The sequence below is a fragment of the Palaemon carinicauda genome, chromosome 4 (genome assembly GCF_036898095.1).
Source record: "Palaemon carinicauda isolate YSFRI2023 chromosome 4, ASM3689809v2, whole genome shotgun sequence".
In the NCBI taxonomy this organism is placed as follows: Eukaryota; Metazoa; Arthropoda; class Malacostraca; order Decapoda; family Palaemonidae; genus Palaemon; species Palaemon carinicauda.
Window position 1 is genome coordinate 75,391,821 of NC_090728.1, and position 25,692 is coordinate 75,417,512.

General features: G+C 42.2%; 1 protein-coding gene across 2 annotated transcripts in view; it reads left to right on the top strand.

The window, feature by feature from the left end:
- Window positions 1–25,692, top strand: part of LOC137640016 (putative RNA-binding protein Luc7-like 1) — a 98,557-nt gene that overhangs the window by 20,827 nt on the left and 52,038 nt on the right. Inside the window, exons 1-3 of one of the 2 annotated variants that reach the window (XM_068372375.1) lie at window positions 15,539–15,584; window positions 18,741–18,835; window positions 19,119–19,217. In XM_068372375.1, coding sequence (XP_068228476.1) covers window positions 19,122–19,217 — 96 coding nt within the window. In that variant the 5' untranslated portion in view covers window positions 15,539–15,584; window positions 18,741–18,835; window positions 19,119–19,121. Of the gene's footprint in view, window positions 1–15,538; window positions 15,585–18,740; window positions 18,836–19,118; window positions 19,218–25,692 lie in introns of those variants that run through there. The other variant, XM_068372374.1, reaches the window with a different exon arrangement.

The window sequence follows — 25,692 nt, forward strand, 5'->3', positions numbered from 1 at the left end:
GGCTCCTTTTTGGACAGGTAGCAGAAGGTTGAGGGCATTGTTATCAGGTTTTAGTCTGCATGAACGAAAGAAGTATGTCTGGCCCTTACTTCTTTCTTCATCATCCCCTCTACGGGGAAGCAGCATCCTGGTCTCTGCATAGCTGACCTCGAACCTCTGCAGGTAAACCATGCTTCCTTGTGTTCCGAGTATTGAGTCAATACTGTCGCGTCCCCCATACCCTGACGAGGTGGTATTGGGAACGTCCTAACCCAGAGTTCCTTCTGGAACTCCAGGTCAACTGCCTAAGACGGGTCACACTTCTTCCTTCACACACAAGCTTACGTAGGCCACATGGTTCCTTGCGGTGCAAGGAACTTGTGAGGTGCAGGGACTCCTTTTCTCGAGTGCGACTCACTCGGATTCTGAGTCCCCGGGTAAAGCCAAAGCCAGTATGGCTGGGGACTTTCCACCCTTCCTAAGGGATAAGTCACCCTTTGTAAATAGCGTGGTTTGTATTCCGGTTACGGAACAAATGACAAATTCGAAGATAATTTGTATTTTTCCTAACCATACAAACCTTAGCTATTTACACATATTTGCCCGCCAGCCCTGTCCCCCAAGACAAGTCCTACCTCTAAGTGAAAGTGAGTATTCACCTGTGTGTGAGGGGGAGGAGGGGTAGCTAGCTACCACTCCCCTACCCCCCCCGCTAACTAGCGCGGGGGTAATACACCCTCGTTAAATTCTAATGGCTCGCCATTTCAGCTACGCTAAAAGTAATAACCCTTTGTAAATAGCTAAGGTTTGTATGGTTAGGAAAAATACAAATTATCTTCGAATTTGTCATATTCATCTTTACTGTAAAAATAAGTGGCAAGTCCGATGGTCTGAACTGACCACCAATACAAAATTGAAACAAATCCACCCATTGGTGGATAAATGGTCATCTTGTAATTCTACAAGTAGAAGGGATACCATTATTTTAACTAGGCTGCGTATTGGCCATACACATGCAACGCACAATTATTTAATGAAGAGTGGGGAAGGGAGACAGGCCCCTCTTTGTAATACCTGTCAAGTGACAATGGATGTTAAACATATTTTAGTCGATTGTCCTGTTTTTAATCTTCAGAGGAGGACACATTTACTCCAGGACAAACCTTTAAGAGATATACTGGGGGAAAACTGTAATACCCTGAACTTGAGAAAATTTATACAAAGTATTGGGTTATATTACGAGCTGTAATTGATTTTATTAATTTATTTATTTTACCCTTTTAATCCCTATTTATTTCACATCTAGATTTTATTGTATGAAAGTGTTACGATTTGTATTAAGGTTAAAATGATACTAAATGGTGTGAGTGTACAGATATGATTGAATGATTTTCGTTATATAGCGCTGAATGGCCTTTGATGCCCCAGTGCTTGGCTTAATGCCTAACTCCTATATTCAATTCACACAACCCACAGGTTGCCGGTGTCGATCTTTCGGGGACCAGCGCTAAAGGATGAGCATCGCCATCGCCCCGCCTTTCTGGACACACTTCCCCTGATCGCCGTTCACGATGATCGGAAGATCTGACGGATCGTAGGTCATCACATAGGTGTTCACGCTTTAGAGCTTTGAGCTCACGAGACCTCAGCTCTGTAGACCTAGGTCCAGACGGTCGCGTTTGTAGATCTCTACGGTTTAGATCACAAGAACGGTTGTCGCGAGGACGATGCTCCCGTTCACAAGGGAAGTGTTCATGCTCGCGAGGGTACCGTTCACGAGAACAGCGTTCTCGTTTGTGAGGCCGACGCTCACGTTCGCGAGGCATTTGCGATGTTCACGCCGTTCCCAAACAAGAGCTGGATACTCCCATTCACGATCATGAATCCCGCGTTCGCGATCAAAGTCTAGACGTTCCTCGTCTAGAGGTAGAGGTAGGTGCTCGCATAGCCCCTCAACCAGGCCTTCTTCCAAATGACCTTGGACCGGACCTGATGATGAGAATGACCACTCCTCAGACAGGCGTCTAGCTAAACCCCTATGCCTTTCACCGCCTGGGAAGTATCAGGAAAGCGTTCGCCTATGCCACATTTGGAAACGCGTCCCGGTGTGACACGTTCTCCATCAAGTTATTCCTACTCGGAGGCCTTCTCTTCCGACTTCGTCGGTCGTAGGTGCTTCTCGGAGGCAGCAGGAAAGCGTTAGACCTTCCTCTTCCTGTGTAGTTCCTAGTGCTTCCGGTGCGAGCACTTCTGCTCGTGAATTGAGTCTGTTGAAGTGGGAAACTAGCATTTTCGCTCGAGCATCTCATGGTTTCGCAAGCAAATTGACGATTTCTGCGAGCAATTCACAGTTAGATTGTCGGAACTGCGAGCAAGTGTGGCACCAGCACCTTCGCCTCGACCCTCAACTTCTTCCACCCCCAGCGGAAGACAGACACCCTTTCCAGAGGGTTTCAAAGAGCCCCCTAATAGGTTTGCTAATGTGCATATTAGTCCGGACTTTCCTTCTTGTCCAAAGGAACGTGTTTCTCTGCCTCAGAGGTTATCACCTCCATCGACTGGAGCTCCTCCTAGAGTTCCGCCCAAAGAACATACTCCTCCTAGACCCTCCTAGGGGATCAGAACTTCTTCCATGGGTGAGTACGTTCATCACCACCCTGCTGAAGTCTCTGAATGGGGCTCCTCCACCGCCACAGTCTCCAACTGTCCTAGTCAAGGCAAACCCTAGGATTCCCTTGGAACCCTCATCAAGTTCGTCTGTTGGGAGTTAAGACCCTAGGATGTCAACGGCAGACAAGGTACGCAGATCACCTCCACCCCAATCGCCTGCTGAAGGTTCTCAAGCCTCTGACTCTTACATGGCCAACTTACCCTTTACTCCAGTGAAGGTAAAGAAGGTCATAACTAAGAGACAGAAAAGGAGGATGAGAGGTGTAATGCCACCGCCCTAGGACGAGTAGCGACTTGGGCTTGCCCAGGGAGATAACTCTCCATCCCTTCAACCCTTAAGACATTGAAGTAGTGCCTCCAGACCAACATCCAGTTTCCTTACCTCCTCCAGAGGAGGAACCTTCAGCTCCTACTGCCAAGGCTTTGTCAAGTACCTTGAAAACCATACAGGCTCCCCCTCCCAAGACTGCGGAGGAACGTCATGTGCATAGGGAATCGAAGGACACTAAGACGAAACCCAAGAACGCTGCGGCAAGGGAAGTTCGAACATCTAAGGCACAGAGATGGTCCCCTGTGGCGGGTCCATCCAGTGATACAGTTGACGACCCTGACCTACCCCAGACTCTGGATGTGAGCCTGGAGGTGGACGACCCCTTGGATAAGGTTCCAAAGGCGGCCAGTCTGAACACTCTCTCTGAACAAGAGAGAGATGTGAGTCGGAGGACACCTTTTGGCAGGTCCTTGTTTGCATGAGGGCCATCAACAGGCTGCTACTTCTGGTTCCACCATGTAGGAGGGGAATATGGTTATCGATGAAATGTTTCAAACCCAGATGCCTTCCAGGTCCAGTGCCGCATTGCCCTTGTGTAAGGGTTTGACAGCTGCCAAAAGGAAAGCTATCGCCCAGATAGCTGGAACTTTTAGTTCTCTGCGTGCATGTTCCTCCTCTCAATCCCTTCCATTTCTTTTTGTTTTTACAAACTCAGTATTTCGAGATTGAAGGGGAACCTCATTCTACCATGTCCCTTGACCCTTCGGTAGAATCTCTAACGAAGGGTATCCCGACTCAAACCGTCTCCTCTCTGAGGGCCTCCCTCTCGGCAGTTGAGCTGAACATAGAGAGAGGCACGAAGTACACCATGCAAGCTGCTTCGTGGCTTGATCTATGGTTAAGATCCTTGGGCTTCATGGCCCGGTCCCACTATTTTTCAAAAGGAGTCGGCCAGGAAGACTTGCAAGTCATTCCTGTGGTCAAGTACCCGAACTCTTTAGTTTTTATTGCACCACGTCGTCAACTTGTGGGCAGATACCATTCTCAAGACAAGGGATACCGTCATCGGGAAATTCCTTAAGCAGGTGCCGAAGGTGGAAGTCTCCCAGGTGAGGAACTCCACCCTTGAGGGTTTTTCTCTCTTCGTTCCAGGAGAGAGAGAGAGGGCTGCTGAGCTATGGAGGAAATCATCAAATGATTCTCTCCTCCATAGGGCCATGACATAGAGGCCCTAATACACTATAGACCTTCCCAGTCTTCCCAGACTCAACAAGCACCTTCCTCTTCTCACCTGTCAAACTTTAGGTCTCCCGGAACTTCAGAGGTGTCTAAGTGGCCCTTACCATCTGAAGGCCAGAAAGGGACCAAGTCCTTCAGAGGAAAGAAGGGAGGTGGCCGAGGTGGTCACTCCCAGTAGAAATGGCATTCCTCCTCACCTACCACCTGTGGGAAGATGCCTATAGCGCCGCTGGCAGAGGTGGCAACTTCACGTGGCAGAACCCTGGACATTTGAAGTGATCACTCCAGGGTATCGCGTCCCTTTCATTCAATCTCACTGCATTCTGACTCTGGATCCAGTGCCTCTAAGCCTCTATTCAAAGGGATCGGCAAAGGAGGGCCGCTTTCCAAGAGGTTGCGGACGGGTCTCCAGGGTTCTACAGTGGAATTTTTCTGATGAAAAAGGGGACTGGAGGCTGGAGACCAGTCATCGATCTCTCCCCTCTTAAAAAGTGTGTAACAGACTCATTTCAGAATGGAGACGACAGACACGGTCATCCAAGCGGTTTGTCCAAGAGACTTCATGTGCACACTGGATCTGAAGGACGCGTACTTCCAGATCCCAATCCATCCATCTTCAAGAAAGTATCTTAAGATTCATACAGGAGGAAAAGACATACCAGTTCAAGGTTCTATGATATGGTCTTGCGACAGCTCTGGTATTCACCAGTGTGTTCGCCCTAGTATCATCTTAGGCTCACAGGAATGGGATCCGTCTTCTCAAATATCAGGACGACTGGCTGATCCTAGCAGACTCGGAGATGACCTTTCTTCATCACCGAGACATGCTTCTCTAGCTTTGTCAGGACCTGGGGATCCTGCTAAATCACGAGAAGTCGTTACTGCAACCTTCACAAAGGCTGGTATACCTTGGTATGATAGTAGATAGTGTACAGTCCAAGAGGAAGTCTTCCCATCAGACGAAAGAGTACACAGACTGAAGGAATGGGCCGCATCCTTCGTCAGAAAAGAAGTTCTTCCAGCCTCTCGTTGGTTAAGTCTGTTAGCCCATCTGACCTCTCTCAGCCGTCTTGTTCCAAACGGCTGCCTCAGGATAAGATCCCTGCAGTGGCAGCTGAAGTCTGTGTGGAACCAACACTCCGATCCACCTTACACCAGAGTTCATATAACTCGGTATCGGGTGACAGATTTGAATTACTACTTGCTAAGCTACAACTCTTGCTGGAAAAGCAGGATGCTATAAGCCCAGGGGCTCCAACAGGGAAAATAGCCCAGCGAAGGAAGGAAACAAGGAAGAATAAGGTATTTTATGAACAGTAACATTAAAATAAATATACTATATCAACTATAAAAACTTTAACAAAACAAGAAGAGATATAAGATAGTGTTCTCGAGTGTACCCTCAATCATGAGAACTCTAAGCCAAGACAGTGAAAGACCATGGCACTACCCAAGACTAGAGGAGAATGGTTTGATTTTGGAGTGGCCTTCTATTAAAGCTGCTTACCATAGCTAAAGATTCTCTTCTACCCTTACCTTGAGGAAATTGACCTCTGAACAATGATAGTGCAGTAACCCCTAAGGTGAAGAAGAATTGTTTGATAATCTCAGTTTTGTCAGGTGTATGAGGATAGAGGAGAATATGTAAAGAATAGGCCAGCCTGTTCGGTGTATTTGTAGGCAAAGGGAAAATGAACTGTAACCCGAGAGAAGAATCCAAAGTAGTACTGTCTGGTCAGCCAAAGGACCCCATAACTACAGCGGTAATATCTCAATGGGTGGCTGGTGCCTTGGCCAACCTACTACCTTTACACCTCGTTAGAAGTTTTATAGCTGTATGCCAACTTGTGCAGATTTCTTCTCCTAATGTAAAGTACTACAGGCTTTTATAGTTAGGAAAAATACAAATTACTACTGAATTTGTGACTTCTTAATTATACAAACCTGAGTGCTTGACTCTTACTTTCCTGCCTTCAGCAACCCTCTAGAAAGTCCCAACTACATCAAACTCAGTGAGCAAGCAGACGGTCAAGGCTTCCCAGCTCCCAGCCATATAATTGCCAGCCGCCTGCTTACGCCTTGTATAAATGTTTTAACCTCAGATTTTTCCAGCTTCGCTGTTCTCTCTCAAATGTGAAGGATTTAGGTGTTTATAGTTAGGAAATATACAAAATACCTCAAAGTTTGTCATAGTTATTGTGTAAAGTGTAAGGAGAGCTGTGTAAAGTTGGAACTGATGTATGTTGAACCTACATGAAAAGGGGTATTACTATTTATAATGCGTTTTGAGAAATAGCTTAATTTGTAATACAGTACAGTAATAAAAAAAACTTATCTCTGAAATATATGGAAATTATGATTATTATTTATTATTATTATTATTATTATTATTATTATTACTACTACTACTACTAGCTAAGCTACAACCCTAGTTGGGAAAGCAAGATGCTATAAGCCCAGGGGCCCCAACAGGAAAAGTAGCACGGTGAGGGAAAGAAACAAGGAAAAATAAAATATTTTAAGAACAGTAGCAACGTTAAAAGGAATATATTGTATAATATGTAAACTATAAAAATTTTAACAAAACAAGAAGAGAAATTAGATAGAATAGTGTGCCCGAGTGTACCCTCAAGCAAGAGAACTCTAACCCAATACAGTGGAAGACCATGGTACAGAGAACATTGGTTTAATTTTGGAGTGCCCTTATCATAGAAGAGCTGCTTACCATAGCTAAAGAGTCTCTTTCTTAATTATGGAATGTAATTGTCAAGTTTATTATAAGATTGAATAAGTTGTCTTTGTAAGAAAAGTTATTGATTTTGGAAAAAATTTTTAGAAATTTTTTAGAATTTCTTAACTCATTTATTTTCTAAAGTCAAATTATGTATGTTTTCCGAAAAGAAAGCTCCTTAAGAATATGAATTTCTGACAATAAATGTTTATTTTATTTGTGTGACATTTAGAAGTCTCACGGTGGGAGAGACATAGCCTATAGGAGGGAAGGACAGTCTTACAACTGTAGCTTAGAAACTTACTCTGGGCTAATTGATCATACAATGCAGACTTACACATCACCAGTTTTTCTGAGAGATACAAGCTCTACTCTAACTAAGCTTATCATTCATCCACCCCAAACATATCCCTTTTAACTTTACACTTGCTAGTTAACACTACCCCTTTCATAGTTGGTTTTCTAAGTACTATATCAAAATATCCTGCTCTCTCTCTCTCTCTCTCTCTCTCTCTCTCTCTCTCTCTCTCTCTCTCTCTCCCTCTCTCTCTTTTTCTTTTTTTCCTTCCTTCCTTCCTTCCTTTACATCTGAACCTTTAAAACCTGAGTATTTAATATTTAATTCTTTCTTAGGTTTTTTGTTTTTCTTTCATTTAAATTTTTTTACAATTTCATTAAGGGTGTGTGTATCAATAGTTCCTAGAATATTCCACATCCTTACCCACTGTGATATGCCATGCAGTATTCTTGAATGAAAAATAAAACAAATATGGTGTTACTGTATTAAATTTTCACCCTCTGAGAATGTGCTGTCCTATAAACATTGTGGAAAATCACATAATCTCGTAATGGTACAGCAGTTTGTTCCTACACTGATACAAACTTCTGAGTCATTTATATGGATTTACTCTTTTAAGTTGCTTTGCTACAATCAGAAAAGAAGAAGTGCTTAACTGTCAACCGTATATGGTCACCAGTCGTCTCTCCATGCTGGGCAGTGTGGTCTAGCTTCTACGATGCTATTCACTCTTCTGGTTATCATCACAGATGGTTCTCCCAAGCTACAATCATAACTCCATGATGGATTACTTAATGCCTTTTATTTTTTTTCAGTGCTTTCTCTCTTTCAGTGTGCATTGTTAATATTAGTGGTGTTTCAGTTTGTATTCAGACTTGTCCCTGTCTTAAAGGTCACCCATGTGGAACCTTCATGAGCTGGGTCGGGGTAGATCTTCACCCTTTTTACCTGAACTGACGGAGTAAGCGGGATTTTTGTAGGTAATGGCTGCTCGCTCAGTGGGAAAAGTATGCCTGGCACAAGAAGGCTTAGATAGATAGATCTCCTTGCACTTCTTCCTCTCTAGATGGCAAGAAATGGAAGCCTGTTCATGCGACACAGGGAGGGTAGCTTGCTACTGCTCCCACTCACACACCTGTGATTGAGCTCACTTTACTTTCGGCTCGGATGGTGAACGGTCGTTGTTGTTCTTCATCCTCGCCGACTTTTGGCAGCCATTAACACCATTTTGCTTTCTCTTTTTCTCTTATAGAGTGTGTGTGAAGTTGACTTCTGCGACCATGCGCACCTGCCCTGGACTCTCCAGCCGCCCCTGTGGAACATTTGTGTCGGCGGTCGAGACTAATCCTCACGCCCTTTGTCCTTCTTGCAGAGGTCAATAGTAGTGTCAACAAGTGGAGGGAGTGGTCTTCCTCCCAGTGGGAGAGGTTTTCGCGACGACGGAAGAAGTCCAAGCTGGATATTTCTCCTTCGAAGGTTTTAGAAGTCCAAGCTGGATATTTCTCCTTCGAAGGAGAAAAACCCAAGGCTACTTCTTCCGTCGCCCAAACCACCTCTGAAACTCCTACTCGGTCGGTCTCTTAATAGAGACCGTCGAGTAGTAGCGTAGACCAAGTTATTTCTGACCAACCCCGGGTCTCAAGAGATGAGGTTGCTTGCCCTAGCGAAGCAGCACCACCTTTCCCTCCAGGTGAGGCCTTGTCACTAACTAAAATCTTTCAGATTTGGTCCTCCTTGGGGCTCATGGGTTCGCCCTGCTTGAGTTCATCCGCATGGGTGCTTGTGTCAAGCAATCGTCGTCGCTGTCAGAGGTAGGTCCCCTGACTCTGGTCGACGTTGTTGTGTCGGAGGTGTGTCATGCGACATCACCCGTCTCTGCCACTCCAAACCCTACAACTGCAGCTGTAATTGCCGACTTAGTTTCCCCCATTCTTGACCATCCTCCGAGGGGTAAACTAAGTTCATCATCGGTCTTTCCTGCTAGTGTTTCTTCTCCCTCGGGGGAGTTCACTTACAGAGACTCCTCTTCGGAGGACTGCTGACAGTTGGCTTGCTGATCCAACGGCCCCCAGAGGGCGCATCCGTCGGAAGGCTCGCCTTCCTCTTCGCCTTAGAAGCCTCCCTTCACCTGCGGTGAAGAGACGCCTCTTTGGTTCAACGTCTTCAATACACTCCCCCGAAGAGGATCCTCTAGACCTTTATTCATCCATCACTGCACCTGCAACCAGTCTTGTGACTTCAATCCTGGACCTCTCTGCAGATCGTTCGCGATCTCCGGTGGTTGGTCGCCCTTTGAAAGGACACGTCGACTATCCATCCAACAGACCTGCCGACCTTCCATCGCCGTTCCTGTCACCTGTTGAGCCTGATAAAGCTCCTCCAAAGTGCGCAACTGCGCGTCATCACTCTCGCCCTACGTGCCGTGACCAGTGCTCACCAGCAGCTCGTCAGTCCACAACGCATTTCCACCAGTAGGGGGATGCCTACAAAGTTGCGCAGACAGGTGGAAGCAACTCGGGGCCGATTCTTGGACAATCTCCGTGATCAGTCTAGGATATTGCGTCCCGTTCATAACATCTCTACCTCCCCTGACCAGGAATCCAGTGTCATTGAACTCCCTTGCCATGGGATCGGCAAAGGAACAAGCTCTTTGGGCAGAAGTCTAGACCCTGTTGAAGAAGGGCGCTGTCCAAGAGGTCCTCGACGGATCCCCAGGCTTCTTCAGTCGACTGGAGACCAGTCATCGACCTCTCAGCTCTGAACAAGTTTGTCAAACAAACTCCGTTCAGTATGGAGACGGCAGACACGGTCAGACTAGCAGTAAGACCGCAAGACTTAATGTGCACACTGGACCTAAAGGATGCGTACTTCCAGATCCCAGTCCATCCGTCTTCAAGGAAGTACTTAAGATTCAGCCTAGACAACAGAATATACCAGTTCAAGGTGCTGTGCGTCGGTCTTTCCACAGCACCACAAGTCTTCACCAGAGTGTTTACCCTAGTGTCATCGTGGGCACACAGGATTGCTAAGGTATCTAGATGACTTGTTTCTCTTGGGGGACTCAAGATTTCAACTGCTACGTCACAGGTCTCATCCTCGACTTCTGTAGTGAATTGGGAATACAGCTGAACTTTGAAAAATCCAGCCTTGTCTCACAGAAGCTTCTGAAATACCTAGACATGGACATAAATTCAGTCCAAGCCAGAGCCTTGCCATCTCTGGACAGAGTACAGTGATTCAGAAAAATTGTAGCTTCCTTTCTCAAAAGGGAATCCTCCCAGCTCATTCTTGGCGGAGACTTGTGGGACAACTTGTCTTTGCTCGCTGCAGTGGGCTGTAAAGAGCTTGTTATTTTGGACAGACCCTCCTGCAGATTTAGTGGATATGATCCAAGAAGTAAGAACAGATCTCCTGGGATGGTTAAAGGCGGCGAATGTGATAGCCGGAACCCCACTACAAATCAATCCTCCAAAGTTTCTAATTTATTTTCAGATGCACCTTGCCAAGGATGGAAAGCCCACCAACAGAGATCAGATTTCAGGTATATGGTCAAAGGAAGACAAGTTCCCCATCAGTGGCATATCTAGCATTACTCCACTTTTCAGTAACCCTCTGTTGTTGCTCTGTGGTGCTGATGAGCAATAACTCCACCATAGTGACCTGCATTAACAAGTAAGGAGGCTCCTTATCCTATTGGCTATGCCAGCTGGCAGTGGGAGTACATTATGGGGCTCACGTAAGTGGAGTTTTTCTTGTAGCCAGCTTTATTCCAAGGAATAGGAATTATACACACACAAGTATATTCATATTTAATTTTTCAACCATCCCATATGTAATAAAAAAGGCGTTATATGCTCGTGTTTCCTTACAGTTCCAATGGCAACGAGAGAGAGAGAGAGAGAGAGGTCTCTCTCTCTCTCTCTCTCTCTCTCTCTCTCTCTCTCTCTCTCTCTCTCTCTCTCTCTCTCTCTCTCTCTCTGATAATTATATGGTAACAAAAAAGACGAGAATAGCTCCTAAATATTCAAAAATGAAGGCTAGAATCCCAAAGAGATTGTTGGGGTGGCTGAAGAAAGGAGGAGTGGGGGCTGATATTAGGGGAGAGGAGATTTTTTAAGGCCATTTCCTGTGTGATGTAAAACTCTATGCTATGCCCTTTGTAGCATAGCTTGTAATGATGATGATGATGACGTATCTGGATGTAATGGTATATATTACCAGGGATGTTATGACGTATAACAACATCATCCTTGCGAAGGGGTTAAAGGCGGTCGCTCAGTCTTGAGTCAAATCTTAATGCTGAAGGTAATTGATCTCTCTTCCTCATGGGAACTTTAAGCTCTTATCAGAAGTTTTGAACAGACTTGTCAACCTTGGGAATTTAAACCCTTAACTTAAGAGTGTGACAAAGGTATTTTGATTTCTTAATATGGCCCCTTACGAGCTCTTAGATAGGCCCTGGACTGAGATATGACCCTGAAGACTGTCTTCCTTTCTTGGGTCAGCAAAATGAGGGATTGAATTGCATAACTTGTCTTACCTTACATCACATTCCAAAGGGTTGAAAAAACGCTAGCTTTTTCCTACGTCTCAGAGTTCGTCGTGGCTAAGACTCGGAACCCAGCCATTAATGATACCAGATTTGACTTTTGACCATCTCGGCTATTAAATGGTAACATGATCCAGATAATCTGTTATTCTAGCTTATGAGAGCAGTCCCGAGATATAAGAGAACTGAAAGTCTCCAATCGGTTCTTGAGCACAGGGTGCACCAAAAGATCTCAAAATGATCTTCTTTTGGTTGCATGAAGTTATCCTCACAGCCTATAAGAACTCGGAGGAAGTGCTCCCAGGCTCCCCCTCCCTTTTGAGCTCACGATATCTGCGGTCTTACCACGCAGTGGCTCATGTTCTTAGTGCAGGTATCTGGAATAAACAAACTACCTTCACAGCTCGCTACTTATGGACTGTACCCATAGATTGCGGGATACATTTTCTCTGGCACCTGTTGATGCTGCACAAGTAATCTTGGCCAAAATCTCATGCATGAGAATTGGCCTACAGTATTGTCACTGTCAGTTACTCTATGCATAAAAGGGGTGAAATTAAAATACTACTGTATATGCTTTTCTTTACTTCCTTCTTCATCTTTCCTTCCTTCTTCATCTTTCCTTACCCTGGGAGTAACTTCATTAAAGGAATGCCTATGCAGGTATGAATAATTAAACTCCTTTTGGTTTGGACTAGATACCTGAATACTTATTCTTTTAAAGTTATTCACTTGCGAGACATATCGATCTTGCCTCTTTACGAACCGGTTTTGAATGTCATATATTTATTTTACGGTTTAATTAATTAAGAGCTAGATAGATATCTGTCAATGATGGAGACTTCCTCCCACTAAAGGAAGACTCCATATAAATGAATATATCCGCTTTACAAACCTGAGTTATTAATCCAAATGTACCGCCTCCTCCACCCGTTAAGCGATGCTGGACTGTGCTGCCCACCGTGGAGAGATGACTGGGACTTTGCTGACCACCGTGACCGGTAATCATATATGGTTGCCAGTTAGGCACCTTTTCATTTCTGGTCGTAGCAAAGCAACTAAGGAGTAAACCCATTTATATGATTCGGGTTTGTATAGCTTAGAAAAATACAAACTGTAGGGAAATTTTTTAGTGTTTTTCTTTGATAATTTGTAGATTTATTTTTATGACGGTGGCTTATTTTGTCTTATAGATGCTGATTAACTGTACCTTATTGTATTATGGTTAAGTTGGGAAGATAATGTAAAATTCAGAAGTGAAGAATTCAAGTTTGAAAAATCTTTTTTACTAGTAATGCCATTTGCTGTTATCACAAAATTTGAGGGTTGTCATGCAGAATTATAATGAGTTGCATGACAATTTCAGCGTTAGTAATGTAGTCTGTTGAATTTCCTTAGATAAATCTTGATTTAAAGATATGCTTCAGACTCCAATTTTGCTTATTTTAAAACTTTTTAATTTTAGGAGTATTTTTAATTTATATTTCATCATAGTTTACTGTATTAATGTTAAAGATTCTAGGATGGTATTATTGGGATTTTGATTACAAAAATAGAATTGGGACTACTCGACTGAAGGTATTTGCTTCTTCCCATAGGCCAGGGATTAGGGAGTGACATAAGCACACCTCACATGATGCTGTGTATTATAAGCATTATCGAAGGGTCTTTGCAGAATTCCTTTTTCCCTGACCGGCACTCACATTGAAGCCATTTGCTTTATATATCCTGCTTTCTATCTTGCATCTTGCTGTCCAACCTCTTCTAACATATCCTGTACTTTACATAATAGTATAACAGCTGGGTTTACCCCCAATGCACCTCCACTCTAAATGGCCTCCCGGGTGCTAGTGTTGGCAACAAGTCCATCCTAGGTGATTACTGAATTCTGTTACTCTATGGATGCTTCCTATGAGCTGTTTCTGATATATCCATCATCCTATTGAAGCTTTGGGTTGTTATAAGTTATTTAATGGCTATGGTTTCTATAAATAGCATGTATTTTTCCCTAGTCTTTCACCCTTGAGTTCCAGTCCACTTTTTTTTTCCCTTTTTTGATAAAATCAACATGTGTAAAATTCTTCGTGTATTGCCCCCCTTTTGTTTGAGGTCAAATAGGATTTATTCCTATGCGAATACAAACTTCCGAGTCACTTATATGGTTTCACTCTTATTTTGATTTACTACGGCCAGAAAGAAAGAAAAGGTGCCTAATTCTTAACTATATATTGTACAGTATTAGGTTACTAGGCCATTTCACTGCTGGACAGTGTTACGCGTTGCTGTAATGCAAGCTCAACTGATCGTCCTGTCAAGAGGCTGACTTCCCCTTGCTGATCTATGATCGTGACTCACTCCACACTGGATTATCCCTACGGAGCTTTCTGTGATGGTTGCCCTTGTGGCACTTTCATGAGTTAAATAGAGATCTGCATCTCCTTTGCCAGAACTGCTATGGTAAGCAGTGTTCCATAGAATCCTCATGAGTGATCGTCCTCTCAGTGGAAAAAATATCGTTCCCATCGTAAGAAACTGGCAAAAGGGATCTCTCCCCTTCCTCATCATTTTCTTTGGACTGCAAGAAGCATAAGCTTGTTTCTGCGACTCATGATATTCCCCACTTTGTTCCTCCTTTTTTAATGCCCTCAGCGACTCCAGGGAGATTCAATTGCTTTGCATATTGTTTACTTAAAGATTTCCCATATAAAATTACTCAGTTTGTACTGACATGGGAATGAACTAGAAATTGTTAATACAATTTGTATTTTTCCTATCTGTACAAATGTGAGTCATTTATGCAAAGGTCCCGTCTCATCCTCCCCACAAGTCTTGACTCTGAAAGAGTGAATCTTTCTTTGCAGCACCACGTAGCACTGTCTAGCAACTTCTTATATAGTTACCAATTAGGCACCTTTTATTTTCTTTCTGGTGTGATTGAATCAACATAGGAGTAAACCTGTATAAATGACTGGTTTGTATAGCTAGGAAAATATAAATTGTATTAAAAATTTGTAGTTTTTGAATAATTGAGGTTTGGTAAGGAAAAGATAATTTATTTTAGCTATACCCTATACTGTAGTTGTATTTCCATCCTGATCATGATACATTTAATAGTGTTATTTTTAAATACTGAATTTCTTAAGCTGTTGCAAAGTTGGTTGTCATCGATTTGCTAAGAAACTATTAATTCCATAAGTTTTCTTGGTATTGCAGGACATTACATTCCAAGATAGAATGTTTGGTCATGCAATGACATTAGTCTAGACCTACAGTAGGTTAAAGTTGCTATTTTTTTCGTGTTGCCTAAGTACCAGTGATGAAAGGACTTTTGGGGATTTCACAGAATAAGTTTTGCTTTTGAGTGTAGCTTTGTTGCACAAATCAATTGGTGCTTACAGTATAATTGATATTGATGAGTTAATCCCAATTTCTTCTAGGGTGGAGCAAAGAGCGACACAAAGCTTTATCTTGACATGGTGGAAATCACTGCGACCACGTGTGTATAACCTGTTGTCTATTTTTCACCAAATGTCTACTGTTTTATATAAAATTGATAAAATTGATTTATGTCTTTTTCTGCAATTTAGCAAGTATGGTAATTCATTTATATTTTAACTTTAGGCTTATTATACACAAGATTGGTCAAATTTTTTTCTGTGCCAATCTTTAATCACAAGAAAATAGTTTTACCTCATTATATTCTGAGACTTGTAAAAAGATGGTACAGTATCCAATGCAGATATTTTTGGATTTATCCTCTTCTAACCCATGTCCAATAATGGGCATACTTTGCAGGGATAGTCGAGCGGCAGAGAAGGTATCTACATTACGGCTTGGGGTGCTGGTTGTGAGTTTTAGATACATAATGTCCATCTTTAGCATTTATTTCTTTATATTTTAAGATTCACTACTACATACTAATGTCATAGGATATGGTGTAACCTGAGATGGGGATGAGTGCTTGTGTGTTAAATCATTTCATTAACATTTTGTGTCTGGATGTGAGAAAGTGATGGATGTCCTATTGTTGTTTTTAGAGATATTGGAATTATATATTGCACTCCAGGTTACACCTTCATATTTTAGTGTAAGTTGAGGTATTGACTAGATTTACAGTGAACATGACCTTGTTCGATTTTCTTAATGTAGTCTGTGGGATGTGTGTTACTCATGTTAAGATGATTGTCAAGACAAAACTTGTGCTGAAAGCATACTACTTTGTTAAATGTCCTTAGCAAGCCAAATATTTTACCAATTTTTTATCTTTTATATGGAGATGCACAAATTTTTTTATTCTCTTGAAAGATAGTACTGTAGTGTTTAGCTTTTTAAGACATCGTCTTCTGTTAATTGCTAATAAGCCGACCTGTTCTGATCCTCAATATAAGACTGATACTGTGCAAAAGTTCATGACTCATAGTTAATCACCAGTGCAAGTAGTCATATGTGGTTATCTGTACCAAGGCTAATTAGCTTGTGTGTGTTTTATTTGTTTATTTATTTATTTTTTATTTTTTAATTGAAGGGATAGGGGCAACTGTAGACATGCCAGCACTACTATGTTGGTAAGATTTTGGAAATGAAGGTGTGGAAGTGAAGTTCTGACACCCTCCTTGCCTTTTTCCAGGTGGTGTTGCATTAGGCCACATGCGAGTCAATCAGAGCAGGATATGTCTAAAAAGTTATGAAACCTTTCTCTGCCCTATACTTAAGGCAACAGAATCCTGTCCATGCATTATAATTTGAAACCCTGCTCTACTTAATGTTCTCACAGTGGGATACTAGCATCGATGATTCTTATTTTTTTCATCTAATTTTCCTTCTACAAGTTACTAATTGTGCAGCTAGAACATGCATACTTTTTTGTCAATTGAGCAAGTTCGTAATACTTTCAGGCTTACTAAGGCAACAAACTTGTAGCACTATGTTTATCAAATCCTGGCAAAAAATTACACAATCTTGTGCTACATTTAGTTCCAAGATCAGCATCTGATACCAAGATGCTGTTAAGACTCCTTTACTTGAGTTATGATTTGATATGCATTTGCAATGGCTCCACCAAAACAAAGGTGAAATGGAATGGGTGACTAATAGTAATAAGTTTTGTTATATTGTACTTATAGGAATATTTGAAACCAGAACCTAATAATCTGTGTGGGGTGTAGTGTAGTACTTGTAATACTTATAAGATTATTTCAAACCAGGACCTAATGTGTAGAGTGTAGTGTAGTGCTTGTAATACTTACAGGATTATTTAAAATCAGAACCTAATAATCTGTGTCAGGGGGTAATGTAGTACTTGCAATACTTGTAGAATTATTTCTATCTAGAACCTAATAATCAACGTAGGGGTAGTGCTGTTAGTCTACTTCGTGTTATGCTCTGTGCTATAGGCATTGCTTTAAAGCCTTTGTTGCATCCATTGGACCGAGCCGGGCTGCTCTCAGTTTTTAGCCTTTCATTATACATCGGCGACTGCTTATTTCCACCTCTCTTGCTGTCCAACTTTTACTTCGTAGTGCAACTGGAGTTTTTTCCATTTGTGTATGGGCAATTAGTGGCCTCTCAGGCCCCCAGAGCTTGGCTCTATGGCCCAAATTGATAAATCCAATCCAAACTAGTGATACCACTTAAGGATTGTTTATGAGAGAGAGAGAGTTAGTTTTGGGTTATTTGTACTATAAAATTCATAGTAATCATGATTCATTAACAATGTATTTGTACCCTAGTTCTGTAGGATTGTATGTGAAGTATGGAAGGTTCTGTCAAACTAAATAGTATGCCCAATGTTTTGAGTGAAGGTCAGGACATTTAGTATGGTTGTTTTTTGGAAGAGATGAGTCTTTCAATGATTTAAAAGACTGGAACAGCCAACTAGATGCACTAGATAAACTTTAAATGAGTTTCAAGTCAAAATCCTCTTTTAATGTAAAGTACTAAATGCAACACCGTCCTTTGATATTTTTCCATCATATATAGTAGTCAAAATATATCAAATGAATGGAAAATATTTCTAATATGCTCAAAATTAAGATAATGTTTCTTCGGCAGGCTGAACATTGGTATACTGTATAACAGGTTCTTTTATTAATTTAGGTATAGAAAGAAAAGCCTTCATGTGTCAGTATTGTAAAAAACTATTTGGCAAGAAAATCAGTCAAAGGTTAAATTGTACAGTTGGTAGCTTGATTGTGGGTGCATTTTATAGGGATATTTGTCTTTTAACTTTTTTCCTTTGGTTTGATATTTGTTTACAGTACTGTATTCTGACTACAGTATAGCATTTGATAAAATTTGAGTTGGTAATTCTTTTGGATAAATAGACTTATTTATTTCTTATTTCGATTCTAGGTTGTACAAGTTTACACAAACATTGTATTCAATGTAACAGCTGTATTTTATTTTGAGTTTTCCATGAGATTTTGCCTGCTCCTAAAGTTCATTGTAACAGGTCGGACACTTCATAACTATTTATTACTTTGAACTTCAGAATGTCTTTAAACCTAATTGAAGTACTGTATGCTTTTGATCTTGGACTTCAGGTTTTTGTTTTAAGCCTTATAAAAGTATGCATTTGACCTGATCAGACTGGTTTTTTTATGAACAAAATGTCAGTACTTTGGATAATTGGCATTTTGAGCTCTTGCTGTCATGAAAAATTAATCCTTTAGGATTTTCACAGCTATTTCATGAGAATTTGTGCATCTTCTATAGTATAAAAGTGACCCATAGTCAGTGGTTAAAAGTAGACAATTACAAGGTCATGTGTCACATGTGTTAGGTTTTAGATTAGATTGAAGTATTGGTACTCCATGTGCAGCCAGAAATCTTTCTTTTGAATGCAGTATCATAAAGATGAATTGTGTAATATTGTTCATGTATTGTAATGTTTGGTAGTAAATATTTTTTTTTTGTCTAGTTGACAATGTGAATATGAGCATAAGATTCAGGCTGCATTTGGAAAAGCACAAGAGATGATCCATGGTTGATGGTTTTCCCATAGGTGACGATACCAGATTCCGGGTGAAGTTCACCGATCCAAGGGTGTGTAAAAGCTTTCTCCTTTCCTGCTGTCCCCATGAAATTCTCTCCTCAACGGTAAGAATTTAGGATCTTGTTTTTGTGCTTCTCATGTCTAGTTCTTCAGCATTACCCCTCTACATGTGAGTTTTTAACACTATTGCAACATATGGATATTTTTGTGAAGATATACTATAGTTGGTTATTTCCTTGAAATTGTACAGTACTGTACTTAGCTTTTGATAATAACTGTGTGTAATCCTGTTTAGAATAGGGTCTGTGACCCTCATTATATCTTTTCCCAGTTGGAGATTTGAATATATTTACATTTCAAGGTTTTGATTTGATTATTAATTTCCAGCGGATGGATTTAGGGGAGTGCTACAAAATCCATGACTTGGCCCTCCGAGCTGACTACGAACAAGCTTCATTATCCAAGGACTACTTCTATGATATTGATGTAAGTGGTATTGAAATGTTTTCACCTTTTTTTTCATGATTTATGTTGTAAGCAGAATCCTAATCCTATCTGAGAAATAATTAGAATGCATAATTGTTTTATGCTGGAAAATGTTTCTAAGAAAAAAATGAATTTAGTAATAAAGTGCAACTATAGGTACTATTATTATTAAGGTAATCTGCTTTTCTCTTAATCTTACCTTGTACAGTTTACACTTGGCTATAATCTATCTTAAGCAAATTTTTTTGACAAAAACCATAAATTTTTGTAATAGTTTTTGTACCCATGGATGGCCATTCCTTTGATGTGGTTACTGTATGTCGCTTTCCATCTGAATGTTGATTTATTTGTTATTCCTCCATCTCGGTACCATATAGGGTTTTGTTTTATTTTTTCTCTTAGACTGTCAAGTACTGTATTAACACAAGATTCCAAATTAAGTTTTGTTCCTACACATACACAAACCCTCATCTTTTAATGGGAATAGGATTTCAACGTAGCTGGAATCACACTCCTATTAAAGGACGAGGGTTTGTTTAGTTATGAAAAATAAAAATTACTTCAAGATTGTGATGTGTGGATTGCACTATTAAGCTATTCATCATTTATATTTAATATGCAGTCTGGTTTGAGACAAATCTTGTGTGGCACACGAATGTCATCATACTCTTGAAAGCTGAAATCCAAACACTATTTATTGTTATTTACGACTTCCGATGACTTGTCCGGCTAGAGGACTGTCTTATTTTAGTTCGTAGTAACTATACTTTACAACTTTGAAGTTATTGTATATTAAATAGAGTTGTTCCAACACTAACAAGTCTAACGCTATTTAATAGGGATTATCTTTTGGCGGAGCTGGGAGACTAGCCATTAGGAGTTGAGACTTTAATGCGAGGTGGCAACCACCCAACCAGTAGTTAGTGCTAGGGTGAGGGTGTGTCCGGTGTAACTGGTTACCCCCACTCACTCTCACAGCGGTAGTATTTCATCACTTTCTCTTGGCTTGAGAGAGATTGGACGTGTCTGCTCTCGGCTCCTAAAGACTTGGCCATACAGACTATTGCCTTCGTAATCAACTTTCTCTCTTACAGGTGTGATTGTTTCCTTTGATGCTCCTCTTGCCCGTATATCCAGGACCTGAAGGTCACACTTAGTCTAGATCGACCCCCATTCTTTGTAGCCGATCTTGCAGAGGGCGCCGTTGTGAGCAGGTCTCCACCTACGACGAGTGTAGGGAGTGGTGTTCCACCGAGTGGGAAAGGTATAGGCAGTGGCATAAGTAGTAGTCTAAGAGAGGCCCTTCACCTTCGGGGTCTTCCTTGAGGGCGAAGATACCTCAAACTTCTATCACCCCCTGACCTCTTCCCTTAAGTTCCTTCTTGTTCCGACTCCCGAGAGCCAGACGAGTAGGAGCATAGACTGTTTAACTCCTTCACAACCTCGGGGTTGTGGGGACATTGTTGCTTTCTCTAGAGAAGCACCCTCGCCTCGCCCTGAGGCGAGTCTTTTTTGGTTTTAGATGTACTGCAGGCTAGGCCGTTGTTGGGTGTGGATGGGCCTCCTTCCAAGGAAGTCCTCCTTGAACTCCTTCAGCGTGGTGCCCAGAAGGATCCTGTTCCTGCTGTCTCTTCTGTCGACCCTTTGGCTGCTTTGCTTGGTCCATCTCGTCTAGGTAGTTTTGTTGGTGATCCTCACACCTGTTCACCACCTCTTCGACATTCTCCTGCTGACGACGAGTCCTCCCACCATCCTTGGACCTCATTGTCTTCCAGAGATAGTAGCCCTCTTCATGTGTCATTCGTCAGGCAATGCTCCTGATCGCTAGATCAGTGAGCATCTCGTTGTTCTTCTATAAGGGATCGTCGATCTCCTCATGATCGTTACTTGCCGTTCGTTGACGCTCTTCTGATCATCATCCTTCAACTTCGCGCACGTCTTCTACTTGCTGTTGGAAAGGAGGAGACCTTCTTATGTGTCATTCGCCGTCTCGTCACTCCAGATCTCCCATCAGACGATGCTCTCCTGTGGTCAGAAGGTTTTCTATGGTACGTTCTCCTGCTTGTGGATCGCCAACTCCACCTCGCTGATCACTGGCACAACGCTCCCCAGCGGGTCACTTCATCTTATCGCCGGCATGACGCTCCCTAGTGGGTAGCTCTTCATCTCATTGCACTGATCGACATCTTCCTGCAACACGGCACTCTTCAACTCATCGCTCGTATTCTCATCGATCTCCTACCTAATGCTCCCCTGAGCAACTACATGACGCTTCCCTATGCGTCCTTTGCCAATGCGTTGCTCGTTTTCTAGAGGATTTCCATCCCAACGCTCACCAACGCGTCGCTCGCTTTCTCGACGCTCTGCTACCTTACGATCCCCCGCTCGCCGATCTCCAGTGAGTGTTCGTCGTTCGCCCTCTCATCAAATGTCCCCAGGGGCTTCTCCTCGCTCCCCTTCTTTCACTCATGAATCGCGCATGGCCGTGCAGGAATTAGATGTTCCGTGCGCCTGTTCGTGAGTTTTTCATGAGTTCATAATGATTGAGGAAACTCCTCAAGGGCTGTCGACCGAACCTTCTCAAGGGCTGTCGACCGAACCTTCTCAAGGGCTGTCAACCGCAGCAGCAACTAGTGGAAGACCTGTTTATTCTTTTCACAGATGGCGTCCAACATCTGCGTGATAAGTACACTTTGGACATGTCTGTAGGAGATCAGCTTTCGTGGTTCGACAGGCTTATCAAGGCGGTCTCAGTCACCGTGGCAGATCCTCCGAGGCAGAAGCGGAATCCACTGGTAGATGCTCAACCTCAGCAGAGGCCCGGGGTTGCCTCTACACTGATCATCCCATTGGAGAAGTCTTTCTCCTCTTCTGTCTTTCCCACTGATCCCAGGAAGTGTCCTGTTCTGTGTAGGGACCCATTTCCACCGCCACCCCTCTCTCCCATTAGGAGACTGAAGAGAGGCTCAAAGAGTGCCCCGGTCTTGGTGCAGGACCTCAATTCCCTGGAACTCACTCTACTCATTACGGCGAAACGGGAGGATGGCGAAGTAGACCTCTCCATCCTTCACCCTACGGGGAGCAGAGCCATTCGCTCTTCTTGTGAGATCTCTCGTGTCTTCGTTGAGGCCTTCTGTAGAGGTAGTTCCGCTCTAATTATGGCCTCTCTCTAGACCAACTCCGAATGATGAAGAACCTCAGATGATAGGTTCAGACCCCTAAGGAATGGCAGGCACCCTTCAGACCCTCCTTGCTAGAGGAGTATTTGCCATAACGTTGGGAGACCAAGGACATGAAGACCTTCCCAAAGAATGCGAAGGCTCGTGAAGCCCTCATGCAATGGAGGGCTTGAGGCTCCCCGTTGGAGTGTCCCTCTCGAGATGTTCCTCCTGTTGACGAGCCTAACCCACTCGAGGCTTATATGAGTGATATCTTGGAAGTGGATGATTTCCTGGAATCGGAATAGGACAACTTTGCCAATGCAGCGAGTTCGAAGTTCCAGTCTGAAGCGGAGTGACGGGAATCTGAATTTGCCCTCCAGCAGGTCCTAGTCTGCATGAGTTATCAGCAGGTTGTGTAACACAGGAGTAGCTCCTCTTGAAGGTAAGGACACGGTCCTGGACCATGTATTTGGTAAACAGACCCCCCCCCCTCTCAGACCAGTCCAGTCATGCCCTGGTCTAAGGGTCTGACAGCAGCCAGGAAGAAGGCGATCTCTCTGATCGCTGGTGCCTCTAGCTCCCTTTGTGCTTCCTCATCGTCTTGACTCCTTCCACCTCCCTTTGTCCAATGGGGGTGTTGTACACCATGCAGGTTGCTTCATGGCTGGATCTATGGTTGGGCTCGGTAGGCCACCTCGTATGGACTGAAGACTGGTCCAAGGAAAGTACAAGGAAGTCCATGGAGACCTTTCTCTTGTCCAGGACTCAGACCTTGAAGTTCCTTTTCCCACCAGGTAGTCAACCTGTGGGCAAATGTGATCCTCAAGAGACGAGATGCGGTAATGGAAGGGCTTCATAGGCAAGTTGCTAGATCTGTGGTGTCCAAGCTTAGGAACTCGTCTCTAGAAAAAACCCCTCTCTAAAGCCCAGAAGTCGTTGAGAGGTGGGCTGAAAGCTGGAGGAAATCCAAAGGGCCTTGACAACTAGGTCCTATGGGAAGGCTTCTCCACCTCCCAAGAAACAGCCGCAGTCCACCAAACCTTCGACCAGTAGGACAGCAGGGTTCTCCAGATAGGTGTCACAACAGCCCTTTCCTGCCGAAGACAAAGGGCTCTAAATCCTCCAGAGGAGGTAAAAGTGGTGGGGGTAGCAGCAGAGATCACCTCCGTTAGGGGGAGCATTCCTCTCACCAGCTCACCGGGGAGAGATACCTGCAACGCCACTGGCAGAGGTAGATGCAACTCGGGAATTTAATCAAGTCAGTTCATGAGTATAGCAAATGCATAGTAAATGTTAGTGGAGTCCTATTAGATGAATTTCCAGTGAACAGTGGAATGCTTTAAGGGAATGTGTTGTCATCTGTGGTAAGCAGCTCTTCTAGGAGAAGGACAATCCAAAATCAAACCATTGTTCTCTAGTCTTGGGTAGTGCCATAGCCTCTGTACCATGGTCTTCCGCTGTCTTGGTTTAGAGTTCTCTTGCTTGAGGGTACACTCGGCCACACTGCTCTATCTAGTTTCTCTTCCTCTTGTTTTGTTTAAGTTTTTATAGTTTATATAGAAAATATTTTTTTTGGTGTTATTATTAAAATATTTTCCGTGTTTGGGCCCCTGGGCTTATAGCATCCTGCTTTTCCAACTAGGGTTGTAGCTTAGGATTTGATAATAATAATCATGGATTTTGTAATGCATAGAACAGTTTGGAATTGGAGGAGGATTGGACTGGATTGGTAATAGGAAATTAGCTGACCTAGAGTATGCTGATGATGCTGTCCTTTTTAGCACATCACAGGATTTGCAATACTTGCTTACCAGAGTGCATGATGTATCACATGAGTTTGGACTCATGGTAAATAGAAGAAAGACAGATCATGAAAACAAAATATGCAAAGGAAGATAAAATATCATTAGAAGGAGAAGGGATTAATGAGGTGGAATCCTTTGAATATTTAGGAACTATGATCTCTAATACAGATTCTTTAGAATTGGATTTTAACCCTTTCACTGCGGAGAACGACTTTAGTTTACTCAGGTTCATAACCTTTCACTGCGGAGAACGACTTTACTCCACACCGCGTAAGAAATTTTAAGCTTAGCGCCTTTTGTTGACGATTTATCTAGCTTCTACATGCTGCCATCTGTTGCCGATTTTATGAACTACCCACCTTCTGAAGCTCTCGTCTTTCTTCTCCCATTTACTCTATGATTTTGGTGATTTTTTTGGTATTTTTACGTTGTGTCAACATGAAATTATGATATATATGCAAGTTTTTTTCAATATAAATCAATATTATTCATAGAGTTATCGTAATATCATGCTTTCCAAAGTTCGTTTAGCGTAAGTAAAAGTTTGTTTACATTAAGAGCTCAACAGTTGCCATGACAACTACACAAATTAAAACGTATTTCATAGTATTGAATGTTCAAAATGTGACAGATAATGGTGTTTTCAAAAATGAATTTAGAAATTAACTCAATTAAATAAATAATAGTCAAATAACAAACACATTCACCAGAAAAGAAGTTTAGTGTCTTAAATCAGAAGCTTTTTATATTCATCAGCTGACGTTCAGTCTGTTAGTTGCCTATCGGTCCCTTTATTTCTTAACAGCATAATTTAGTGATAAAAGTTGTTAATAAAGATACAATTTGTTAATAAATGCTTGTTTCACAGTATCATAAATTTCATACATAGTTGTAAATTATGGTATTATTATACTATTAGCAAAACATTCGATATTGCTCTGCTTTTATCAGTCAGCTGACTTTGTCCTTTTAATTTTATCCTTTAACTCTGGGTTGAAGAATTATTTTTATTTCTTTTCTTTTATATGTGTGATATGGCCTCTACTTCTTGCCAAGTATCTTTAAAAGAAACAGTAGTTACATATAAAGGGAAACTTCATAAAAAAATTGTCAGAAATAGACAAGCCATGTGTTTATGTGGAATAAAATAAGTATATGAGGGAAGTTGATAATTTTGATCAGCTATGCTCAACATATGCTTACAAAAGAAAGTCAGAAATGGTACCAACCAATTTGGCCTTTTATCATTGAAGCCGCATTAGTAGACTCAAACATATGCTACAACATTCAGAATCCCACTGCTAAGTTGGATAAAAAAAAAAAAAAATTCTGGGAAAAATTATTAACACTACGTTAGAAGGGTATAAGCGGAGCAAAACTCAAAGAAAGGGTAAATTTTCAAATGCAATGGAATCTAGACTAACTGAAAGGCATGTTCCAGCTCAGTATGTTGACAAAAACCCAAAACCCCAATGTATTATATGCTCTATATTGCCAAAGAATTGCTTG